Here is a 12,366-nt window from a genome sequence, read left to right as displayed (position 1 = left end):
GAGTGGCAGGAGGGCAAGGGGGAGCTGCTACAGGAAGATCTCTACCCTCCCTTTCAGTGGGATGTGAACCAAGAGCTGAGATGAAAGGATGCAGGATTTTCTGTCTTCTCTAAGCTTTTTTTGTTTCTTCCTTCCTTTGTGTGTGTTTGCATCACATATTGTGCTGCTGCATTTCATGCTGTAAGCAGCATTTTGTCTTTGCTTTGGCCAGAGCTGTTACGAGTTTTCATATGGGAGTGTGTTGTTTTTCTTGCTCAAAATAAATAATGCTCAGAGACCTATGCATCACACACTGCTAGTTTTTTTAAGTGTCTTCGGGGTCTTTTGAAGGTGTGAATATCTTTATTACTTCAATACAGTGAGTCCAAAAGCTTGTGATACCTATTTTTAGCATTGAAAAATTTTGACAGCTAATGTAAAACTACCATATCCGTCATTTGACAGCATCATCACCAGCATACAGCTTGTCACTCTCATTTTGAGCTGATATTTCCAACAAAATTATTGGCAGGGATGTGGTGGAAACGTGTCAGAATGCAGCATGAAAATGACAGCAGCTATCGCCTAGTTTCAGAGAAGTTAGAGGGGCTGTTTGGTTTAGAGATCTTGAATAAAATGTTCCTTCTGGAGCCTCCTCTGAAAAAAAGGAAATGGTCCCTGTTTCGTTAAGCTTTGGCTTATTGTTTCACCAGGCAGGAGTTGTGGTTAAGGACCAAATGGGCTTGCGGGTGATGCTGCAAGGCTTGTGCAATGCAGGGACTCCCACTGGTACCCACTTCCTCAGTCGAATGGAGCTGTGTTGAAGCTACTGCACGCAGCCAGACAGCACCAGGTACCCTATAAAACCATCCCAGTGTTTAGAAGGTGCAGAATTCTGCTCATGGCAACTTCAGGTACGTGTGTGTGTGTGTCTGCTTGTGTGTGTGTCCAGAAGAGCCTTCACCATTGCGGGTGTTTTCTTGAGGCTAGGTGACTAGAAGCAGGCCTTTTCTATAGATATTAATCCTGTGTACACAGAGGTTTGTATTTTACCTGCATGCACCTGGAGTGTCTCAGTAAAGAGGAAGAATCCCATCTGTACCTGTGAATTTTTGTGGGCTGGATGTCTGTGAGCAAAGCGCCTGCGTACACCCTGCAAAGTCCGTGTGAGAACTGCCAGCCACAAGCAGCCTGATGAGATGCAAACTTTAAATTTAAGCTTTTACTTGGTCCAGAGGTGGTTTATGCTTTTTGTCGTTTGTCTGGGTTTGGCAGGCAAGGGTGCTGGCTCATGGCCAGCATCCACTCCCTGTAGCTCATTAGAAACATTTTTCAAGTAGCCTTGCAGTGTAACAGGGGGGATCAGTTTTCCCAGGAGCTGGTATATCTGCTGACCTCTCCAAAGGGAAAAAACCAACCCTGTAGTTCGTTACCTTACTTTTGTAGAGGCTGAAAGGGAACTATTTGTGGCTGAACAATACCTGCCTTTCACAGCTCCCATCTTAATCTTAAATAGAAACATGAGGCTGAGAAAGTCTTTATGATAACAAGGAGTATGGATGCATCCAATCTAGTGTAATTTTTCATGGTGTTCACATTCTTTAATTGCCAAGGGTTGGTTTTCAGGTTTTTATTGAACAAAGTGAAGGCAGGCAGTGTTAAATGTCAATTTGAGGGGGTAGCAGTGATTGTGATTTTGGTGTGGTGGTTTTCCACCAGTGCCCTCTTGTGAGCTTATGCATCATGGGGATCTAGTTTGAAATCCAAGGCTTTTTTTAAAAAAAAGCAAAAAGCCACAATCTAAGATTACTTTCTTTCTCAGTTTATGTTTGAATATAAGATGGCTTGAGCCAAAATATGCCCCCACCTACCCACCCTTTGCTTTAGCAGTATTAGTAGTCACAGTCTGTCCTGCCATATGCACAGGAAGAAGTGTGGGTGTTGCTTCCAGGGAAGGGGGGTCACCAGGGTGAAATCCAGTGCATGGCTTGGGACACATCATCCACTGTGATGTGCAAGATCTGGCTTGAACTTTGCAGCCCAGGTCACACTTATAGGGCTGAAGTTTACAGTGCTGTGTGAAAAAGAAACATGCTGTCACAGTAATATGGGCTGGGGTGCCTATGTGTGCCACCAGATTAGTCTGTAGTTACAGGAAATTTGCAGTAGCACCAAAACTGGTGTTGAGCATCAGCACCTTGGTGTTCCCCTGGTGTCATTCTTGGCAGATGATAGGTGCCTGCTGGGCTCTAGGTCATGTCCTGAAACAGGCTTGACCAAAGGAGGTAATAACCATGGTGGCTGGGACCACTGGAGTCTCTACCATGGCTATAAGGATTTGAAGAAAGCCCTGTGTGGCTCCAGTTGTCTGGAGGATGGAGACAAGATGCTTCTCCAAGGCCATCTGTTTGAACAGGTGGAAAATAAGACAGATACAATCATGGTTTTTTGAAGCACCTTTGCTTAGTAGAGACACCTGTAGTTAAAGAGATACGGTCTGCATAGCCCTGTGCAAGCACAGCTGATGCTCTTCATATCTTACCTTGCTGCTGTTCTCAGGGTGAATCACTGCTGAAGTGACTCCCAACCATTTTTCTGCCCAACGTGATAAGCCATTGTTACAATTATATTAACTTGTGTGCTAATTAGCAGGTGTGCCAGGGTGTGAGCAGCTCGGGGACGGGGATGTTAATTAGGGTTGATAAATATACCTTTACTGAGGATACAGTCTTGGCTTATGTCTGATGGGAGTCCCTCTCCCCTCCTTCCACCACTGAGGAGTTACTGCTCTGCAGTGTTGAGGGGACCTTTCTCCTCCAGGCTCTGTGGTGGGGTCTGCATCTGAACTGGATATTTGGAATAGCCTATGGACTCCTTGGAGGGTTGCTGGGACTTCTCTTTCTAATGCTGGAAGATAATTACTTTTCCCAGCGGTGTCATCTTTATTCAGCTGAGAAGGGGAGGGTAAATGTGTGATCTTGTCCAGCTGCAGGGGTTCGCTGATGACCACTTCTGGAAGTCCCTGGAGGCAACATGCCCTCCAGTGATCCAGCTCAGCAGCTGGTCTGGTTGTCTCCAGCTCGTTTTGGGCAGAAGTTGTCTGAAAACAGGTTTTGGTAGATCTTCACTAATTGCTTAGCAGAGGAGAGCATTAAGATTTATACAAGTTGGCTCACACGTCTTCAGAGAAAGCCCACATCAAAAGAGGTGTATCCAAATGTGGCAGCCAAGCTGGGGTGATGGGGCCAGGGCCTGGAAATGCCTGTTCTCCTGCAGCGGGCAGGCGTGAGCTGACAAGCCATGGCACTGCCTGGGAGGGCTCTCAGTGAGGCTGTTGTCAGCTGGCTGCTCCACTCCATCTCCAAACATCCAGGGCCACCTGATCGCTCCATTCGGACCCTGATGGGTGTCTTGCTCCAGCCAGGCTTCTGTGCAGGCCCATCATCTCATTTCTCAGCACAGCTTTGGAGGAGAGCAGGTTTGACACAGCCAGGGAGAAGTCTTCCCATGCCTCTCCCTCTGTCCTCTTCTGAGGACCGCAGCAACCACCAGATCGATCAAATCAAGTGGTGTATCTACAAAAAACCTGGATCTTAGCTACATGATAACACCTACAGTTCTTCTGTGCACCTCTCTCCATATATCAGTCTTGCTATTTATTACTTGCTGTTTCTCATTTGAGTGCTATGGGTCATGACAGGAACAGGAAATCACTGCTTGTCTTTTTTTCATCTGCACTGATTTAATATCCACTGGTGTTGAGACTGATCTGGGACTCGCTGACTTAGGACTTGGTTGACTGAAGCTTTCTGAAAGTAGCTATTAAAGGGAGGGTGGGCACGTATATTTCATGTTTTGATGGGAGTCCCGGCCTTGCCAGGGATTTGCTATAGGTAACAGCAAGCTGGCAGGCAAAGATGCCACAAACTGCTGTGACAGATACAAATTGACCTAACTCTGACAGCAAAAGGGTGTGTCTCCTTGAAGTCCTCTAAAGCTGAAAAAACTCTTCAGACAATCACTTGCGATCTGTTGTAGTAAGCATATGTGTTCCTCCTTTAGGACTGGAGTGTAATTGCTTTGTATCTCCGGGAGCCTGCGTATAGGTACACACGCCGGATTCTGCGTAATGGCGGAGCCATTTTGATGGCAGTGATTAAGGATGGGTGGCAGTGGAGCTCTGAACGTGGCTCTGCCTGTCGGGCTGTTTGAATGGGCTGCAGGTGGTGAGTGCTGGCTGTGCCCGAGTGAACCCCAAGGCAGGTAGCAGCAGCCCCAGTCTCCTTCTGAGTCACTCATGGCTTGCTGAACCTGCTTGCCTGCTCAGGGTTTGCTACTTACCGGTGCTGAAAACTTCTGGAGGAGGAGGCAGTCGATTCCCCTGGGCTTTCTCCCGTTTGTTTTTCCTGCCTGGTCCACAAATAGAAGCTGTTGGTTGTGCTCAGTCAGTGTTCAAATTATTCGTAAGGCTAAGGATTGATTGTTTTGGTGACTTCTAATCCAAATGGTGTGTCTGGTCCCATCCTTCCTTCATTCCTTTTGGAGAACTCTGCTGCTTATCAGGAGTGCCTTGTGGTCATGGGGGGACCTGGTGCTTTCTAAGCGTGGGCAGATATATCTGAGACATCTGATGCTGCAAGTACGTAGATGTAAAGTTGAGCCAAGGCTGCTGTTTGAAGTGGGCTAAAGCTGACTGCTGTACCAGGAAACTCAGCTTGTGCATCTCTTTCTCATAATGGGCTGTGTAAGAGTGATAGTGCCACATCAAATCACTTCTCCAAGTATCTTGTTTCTGGCTGGCCCAAAATAGAGTCATCTCCTCCCATCCTTTCTTCCAGCATCCGTAGCACCCGGGCATGTGAAGCCCCACAAACTCACTGCAACTGTTTAATCACTGTGGTTGCTCAAACGTGTGCATAGTCCTGTGGGAGAACTGGGCTCCTGTACATACCTTTAGCTATTTTATTTCTTTTTTGCTTTTCCTGATTATTTTGTCCTTTTCCCAATTTGTGGTCATTGCTAGGCTGCAGAGGGCAGAACTGCAAGAATATGGTTATCATTTAATACTCTGTATTTTTGAAGTATCGTGCAGAGTTGTAAATCTGTTAATTAATTTGATTTCTGTTTGTAAAAATAGTTACTGTGTTGTCCTACTCTATTATGAGAATAGTTTTGTAATAGTTTTTCTTCTCTGATATAAATGGTGTGGAGTCAAGGTAGGAGTCAAGGCATGGAAAGTCGGAAGATAAAACACATCTGGTTTAGGTTTTGTATTGGTATTTCTTATTTATAGCAACCATTAAACAGCCCTAGTCTTGAAGATGTTACTGCTCAAATTCTAATCCACGGGAAGTTATGTTGTAGTGAAGTAAGTAAAACCAGATCCATGAGTAATTTTTAAATCTCTGTATTTCCTGATTCTCCAAACACTTTTGCACCTGTGAATGGCTTAGTGGGAGGCAATTGTCAGTGTGTTTTGAACATGTATTCTCTTACAAAAGCACTGCCCAGACACATACCCAGGGAGAAATCCTCTGGGTTGGAAGGAAGTCAAGGACTGGCTAAAGGTGCAGAGTAGGTCAGAAGTTTTTTTATGTCTTACTGGTGAATTGCTTCCTGAAAATGCGATTAAATGCCAAAGAGAGTTTAGGACTGTGAGGAAGGGGTTCATGTGTAGCTGATGTGCAAATCACCTCTGTGTGTTGACTGGCTATTTTAGTTCTTGGCTCTTCTTACACCACACCAGGCTGGTGTGTTAAAGTCAACCTGGAGGGGTGTCCTTAGGAATTTGGGAGCCAGCGGGCTGAATGGCAGTTCATCTGAAGCCTGTGATGGGAGGAATTAATCAGGAGAGGGAGGGACGGAAGGAGGGAGGGATGGCAAAAGCCCAAACCTTCAAACACACCCAATTGACCCATCTCATCTTAGCATGAAACTTAATGAGTTACACCCACTCTGAAGCAGAAGAGGAATGAAACACTGGTGCTTCCTCCTTTCTGTTACAGGCAGCCGGGGCTTGGGAAGTATAACAGGCAAAGATGTTTGTGCTGTTGATGGTGAGCGGTAAGCTGCTTCACGAATGAGCTTAAGTTTTGCTTGCATTGTGTGTGGGAATGAGAGCAGCTGAAGCTCAGCTAAAGCTGGGAAAATGTGCTTGTGATGTGTAGCATCACCATGTTGTTGAAGATGCTGTGTGTCCAGGAAGCCCTCTAAGGCTTTATTCTCCTAACCTCTGTGTTTCCCTAGTGTGGATGGGGATGTTGCTTGCTCTGAGCTGTATTTAATCAGGTCCTCAAGTTTTGTTTGCTTTTGCAGGGTTTGTGCTGCTCAGTGATAGTAGAAGCACAGTGGGTTTTGTTGCAGACACCAAAAACTCCGACTGATTGAATGTGTGCTGGGGACTTAGTAGCTAAATTCCCAAGGAGAGAAAATGTAGTATCATGTTACTTATTAACGATGCTTCCCTTCTCCAGCTGTCTGGCTTTATTTTCAGTAATTACAGGTTGCTGTGCTCTTTAATCGTTGAAAATAAGCCCCACGAAAGGTTTCAACTTGAATTGAGCTCTGTTAGGTGTTTCTGTGAGTTGGGGAATGCTGAAATGCTATGAAGGGCAATGCTGCCATCGTTTTCAAGAAGGGTGGTAGGACCGGGTTTGGTGGGGTCTTGCAGTTGCCAAAGATCTGATACCTCTGTAGAAGCACAGGCTGGGGGGGAAGCTTTTCTGTATCAGGTTGCTCATTTTTCCCCTAGTTACTTCTGTGATTGCTTACCAAGTTATTTTATATACAGGTTACTATCTTTAAATCTAAATTGCCTAATTCTTGGGTCGGTGACAGGAAATGTGAGTACAGAGCCCTGGCCCTGCAATTACTGTGACTAAGCATTAGGGCTAATAACCAAGCCGGCAGCATTGTGTCCCAGCCCTGATCTTCCCCAGGCTGCTGTCAAAGGGCTGGCTTGCCATCCTCTCTCCCAGCTCACCATCCTGACCTGTTGTCTTCCAGGCTGCTGGAGAAATGTTGGATATGACTTCTGTTTCCTGAGGGGCATGGGCTTTCTTTCCCACGGGTAGCGTTCAGACCTGATTCAGAGCTGCTCTGCAACCTGTCAGCCATGAGTAATCCTCCTGTGCAGAGGCAAAGTATAATGTGAACCTTTTCTTTGGGAATTAAGTCACGGTGTAGCTATTGGAAATGTTAGTGCTTTAATAATTTTGTTTAATATAGCAGAAACCCATTGTCAAGGCAGCTATTAATTCCTTTGATGCCATTTTCATATTGCGGGAGTGATTTAAATTTTCACATGTGATTAGTGCAGAGGAACGAAAGAAGCAGGTTTTGTAGGTGTCGGTGGGCTGCTTGGTTTTCCCCAATCCTTTTGGAGTTAAAAGTGATCTGTGCATTACAAAAAATGTGTGGAAAATTGCTGTGTTAATCATAGCAAACAGAGCTAAGGAATCAAGTGGTGAAGTGTGACGTGCCTGGTTATGTTTCCTAGGGGAACTTGCTCTTTAAAGGGTGCACTTCTGCTTTTAAGAGAGGCAGAAAGAATTCATTTTTCCAGAATGCCTGTCAGAAAAAAATCTGCCAAACCACAAATTTGCATTGTTTAAGGATTTGCTTGAGCTTTATGCTTTTGCCCTGGGAAATCAGTGGTAGGATTCCTGCTGGCATCTGTGGTGTAGGGAAGGCATTGGTTTTGCACCACTGTAGCAGTAGAAGCAAACCTCTTAGACATTGGTCTTTAGAGCAAACTTCTTTATCTTTAAATGAAGTTATACATTAAAGCTTGTGTTGTAGGTAATGGCTGTCTGAAGATGAACCCTGAGGAAAATACAGATAGTTTCCTGCAGGGTGAGTGACCTGGACTGGCCCACCATGGGGTCCAGAGAATTCCTGGGCATCCTTCCAGAACCTGGAGCAGGAGCAGGATTCAGGGGCAGAAATGGGAGCTCCCTGCTTGAGATAACAGATTGGCTTTGGTCTAAGGTTTGGACTTCCAGTGTGTGTGAAGGCCTTGTGGCATATGGCAGCAGTGGGCCCTTTATGGCTTCCACTTCACTTTGAGTCTGATTAGTTAGGTGGTGCTGGTCTTTTGCCATACTGTGAGGATTAATAGTGCAAAAAAAAGAGAAGGGGTCTTGTGGGGGTGGGGTGGTAAGAAAAAAAAGTCACCAGGAAATAATACCAGCTACTAAACAATTTATTAAAAAAAGAGAAATCCAATGTGAGAGTAGTGGTGGCGTCAAATCTGTAAGAGTTCAGCAAGAAAGAGGACAACTCTCTACTAATGTCTTTCTCAGTTTTATTTTGATAAACTGGTGACTGTGTGGTGTGTTCCAGGGAGTTTTATGGCCCAGTAATCCATCTCTGGATGAGGAGAATACATTATTTATAGATTAGAGTGTTTTAACATCCTAGCATGAGGTTGTTTAAGGAGGTCAGAATACAGAGCAGTGGAAATGGGATTAGCCCAGCTGTGCTGCATACAGTGCAGAAGTAGGGAAAAAAATGGAAATCATTGTGTAGATATTTTTATTATTATTGTGCCTTGCAAGACATAGGTCACATAAGATTTAGGCGTTTCTAGAACTAGAGTGTAGTTTTTCTTCTTATTGGTTGCGACATCTCAGATTTTAATTGAACTGTAAATACATGAAGATCTGTTTTCCCTGGCTCAGCACGCTTGCTCCCTGCCGCTTGTTTGCTTTCTCCATGGGATGATATTGAAGGACACGAGGAAGGGGGAGCTTTTGTGGTAAGTAACAAATCCCTTTTCCTCCCAGGGGGTTTTTTGTTCCCTTGGGTGAAGCCTCCCTCTGTGCTCAGCTCCGTGCTCAGGTCCTGGAAATGCAGCCCCACGGGCCGGTGCTGCGGCTGGTGCGAGAGGCTGGAGGTGAAATGAGTAGTTGGTTGATTCACTGCAGTGTGCTTTTAGTGTAATTGCTTTCTGAGACTTCCAATTAGGCTCTCAATAAGAGTTGGAAGGTGATGTTCTCAGGTAGCTTAAAAGCCCTCCTAAAGCAAAGCAAATGAATGATCTCAGAGGTGTAGCAGGATGCTGGTTAGGCAGTGCGTGTGTCTGGGTGCGTGCAGGCTGAGGGGTCCCAGGTCACTGTGGTCCTGTGAAGGATCTCTGTGCCCAGCCCTTGCCTTGGTGCAAAGGCAGCCATCACAGGGAGCTCTGTGGTCTCGCTGCCAGCAGCACCCACAGCAGTTCCCACTCTCGCTCACTGCCTTTGGGGGTCTTCCCTGCAGCTGTATTTGGGGTGGCAGATTGGAGTTTAGCTCATGTGACACCAGCAGTGGTTTACCTCTTGCATTTTCTAGGGTTGCCTAGAGTTGGTGTAGATTACACAGCAATTAAGAGCTCAAACTCACAATAATGTTAGCGGAGTTTAACAAATTGCCAAGTGTTAGTTGGGCTGCAGGAGCTGTGTACATGCTGTCAGGAGGAGTACAGCAAGTGTGCTGTGGTGCAGTTCCACCAAGCTATAAAATAAATTGCATTACCTTGCATTGCCATAGGTGTACCTGAGTTACTGAGCAGTACCTGTCCTGAATTAATGAGCAGTACCTCTGTGAGCTGACTTGGGCCTGACCACAAATCACCTTGCAGACGTACATACTGCTGCAATGGCATGAATGTTTGCAAGCAGGGACAGGAATGTTTTGGGTCTGTCAAAAGATGAGGCCTGTGGATTACTTGTGGACATAGGAATGTGTAAGATACTGTGTAGGTGTCCCCTCCTGCAGAGGGGAGGGGATAGAGGTGGTGCTGGTGGGTGGCCATGGTGGTGGGAACGCTTTTGTTTGTTTGTGAAGATGCAGGAAAAAATATTTCTTGTGAAAAATTGCTCTGTGTTTCTATTTCTGTTTTTCCTTCCAATCAATTTGGACCTGGTGGGCTTGGTTTCATATAATTAATGTAAGAAAAAGCCTCACTTCTTGAAGGAATTTTATATTGGATAGTAAGAGCAGAAACATCTTGCATGGTACTGTATGAGACAGTGGGGTTTTTGTATTTATCAATACTTGCAGTGCTAGTGCTGTTGCACAGATATATTTTAGCTTATGGGGATGGTGATAAGGAACTGCACAGCTACCTGAAGGGCAGGCAGGGGCTGGGGGACCAAGGCAGCTGCCTGGCAGAGATGGCTAGTCCTCTTGCTTCACAGAGCCAAAGCTGTGTGTACTAGGAAATGTCTCTTTCAGGTGATGTTGGAGCTCTTGGGGCAGTTGTCCTGGGTGCTGGGGGTGACTGAAGATAAGGTCCTCAGAAGCAGGTAGCATAGGGCACTGGGACAGAGTCATAGCTGTAGATGGATGAGTCAGGGAGTTTCTCACATCTCATCTATAGCACTTTGTTGGAAGCTGAAAGCGATGCTTGGGAGCCTGCAAAATAGAAGAGGTGGGAGGGGAGAAAGGGAAGCATGTGGATTTTGCACTGATACCTGCCTCCACCATTTCTAGAGGATGCACCCTTGTGTTGGTCTCTCTTTTCATACACTGTGTTGCTGTGTGGCTGCTGAGAATACCCTAGCAGCAGCTGGGCTTTGGGTGAGAGGGGGCTTCACAGCTCACATTAGAAACTGCTGTAGCAAACTCTGGAAACCTGATTAGGTGACTTTCCCAGGTGAGCAAACAGTGCTCTGTGTTGCTGCAGCCAGAGTCTCTCTAATCCTCAGCTTGGAGAGAAAACAAATAAGCCTTTTGCTGTCTGCTTCCCAGCTGAAAATGGCTTTGTTATTCATTTGCATTAACTTGGGTGGGGAAGGTATATTCAGAGTGTGCTCCAGGCCCTCAGACATTGAAATGGAGACAAAGACTCCCCATTGCGCAAGGCCACCCCAGGAACAGAGGTGGGAAGCTGCTGGGAGCAGCTGCCTCACAGCCCCCAGGCAGGAAAGGGGACCAAATCCTGGTGAGGGAAGGAGGGGTTTTGATCAAGGTCTAGGATGTGCAGGAGAAGGAGTATTTTAATAGTTAGCCAGAAAACAAATTTCACTTGAGCTTAATAGGCACGCTTCTTACACGTTAACCCATGCACCTAGCTGGAAGGAGCTGAAATTATGTATACCATGATAACAGCCTGCATGGGACCACGCTAAATATTGCCAAAACCCCCAAATCCAGAGTGTTGAAGGACATTGTGTGGTATCAGCTTTCCAATCTGGAATTAGTAAACATGAGCGATCAATCTGAGTCTTAAAAAAGTCAGCTGTATGACTGCTGCTTGCCAGCTCCCTGCCTGTGGCAAGTGTCTGAGAACATGGGTTTTGGGTTATCCCAGTCATGGGAAAGCTGTGTCTTGATGCTGAAGTCTCGTCTCCAAACGGATCAGATGTGTCCTCACTCGTGCTCTGGTTCTGCATGAGTGCCATCAAAGCCTGGAAGACGCAAACAGAGGTTGTCTGCTGCTTCTTGGCTGCAGGGAGGCTCCTCACCTCCGTTTCTGAGTCACTTCCCACCTCCTCTGGTGGAGGGAGACCCACTTGTGAGGCCCCTCAGCAGCCAAGGATGCTGTGGCACAACATGAGGTGGGTGAAGGAAACCCTGCCAAAGCATTAACTGCTCCCAGGCTTCCTGGGATGGGGGGCATTATTAAGTGATCGCTGCAGGTTTATTCAGGGAATTAAAGTAGTTACAGGAAACCTTTGCCAAACATCTGATGACTTTCACTGTAAGTGATGTATAATACATGCCAAAGGTTATTTTGGTTAAAAATGAGTAATAAGAGCTTTTTTCGACAGTAACAAAGGAGCCTTTTTTTTTCCTTTTTCAAAATGGCAACAATGAAAATGCTTTTGTATATTTTTTTCCTTAAGTGGGAGGGAGGTTATATTTTTGTTGATTTATATGGCATTGTAGAGTCAGTTAGTGAGGTGCTGTTGTAAGAGGTGCAAGCATAGACAGCAAGCATCAGAAATGCACATAGCCTTGGTGAAAGACTTGAGGCACAATACAGGAATCAGTTCAGTTAAAAGTTGCAGAATGAAACTTATGACAAAAAAAGCCAGTGGGATTAATTTCCTCACTGCTTTTATGGTTTTATCCTTACTGCTTTTCTTGGTAATCTTTTTCTGGGAAGCACTTATTTGTGTGTGTACTTTGTTATGGAATGAAAAATCACTGTAATTTACCAGCCTGTTTTTTTTTTAAATTTGGAAAGTCTGATGTGCTCCTTCAAGCTGTCATTCCTGGAGGCATAGGAATGAATATATGACATTTCAATTTCTGTTTACTGTTTAAAGCAGGTCTTTATGCTTTATGTGTTACCTGAGCATACCCTCAAGTTTGGACTTTGTTTTTTTTAAAAGAGAGATGAGAAGGAACAGGAGAGCTTTGAGGAGGAAGTAGATGGAGTCAGTTGATTTGGGCACTTGG

General features: G+C 45.5%; 1 protein-coding gene across 1 annotated transcript in view; it reads left to right on the top strand.

Annotated features, from left to right (window-relative positions):
* Positions 1-841: 841 nt before the first annotated feature.
* Positions 842-12,366, top strand: part of TIAM1 (T cell lymphoma invasion and metastasis 1) — a 122,744-nt gene continuing 111,219 nt past the window's right edge. Inside the window, exon 1 of the mRNA XM_030469015.1 lies at positions 842-893. Coding sequence (XP_030324875.1) covers positions 881-893 — 13 coding nt within the window. The 5' untranslated portion in view covers positions 842-880. The remainder of the gene's footprint in view (positions 894-12,366) is intronic.

This window comes from Calypte anna, chromosome 1 (genome assembly GCF_003957555.1).
Source record: "Calypte anna isolate BGI_N300 chromosome 1, bCalAnn1_v1.p, whole genome shotgun sequence".
Classification (NCBI taxonomy): Eukaryota; Metazoa; Chordata; class Aves; order Apodiformes; family Trochilidae; genus Calypte; species Calypte anna.
This window is presented reverse-complemented; position numbering and strand designations above follow the sequence as displayed.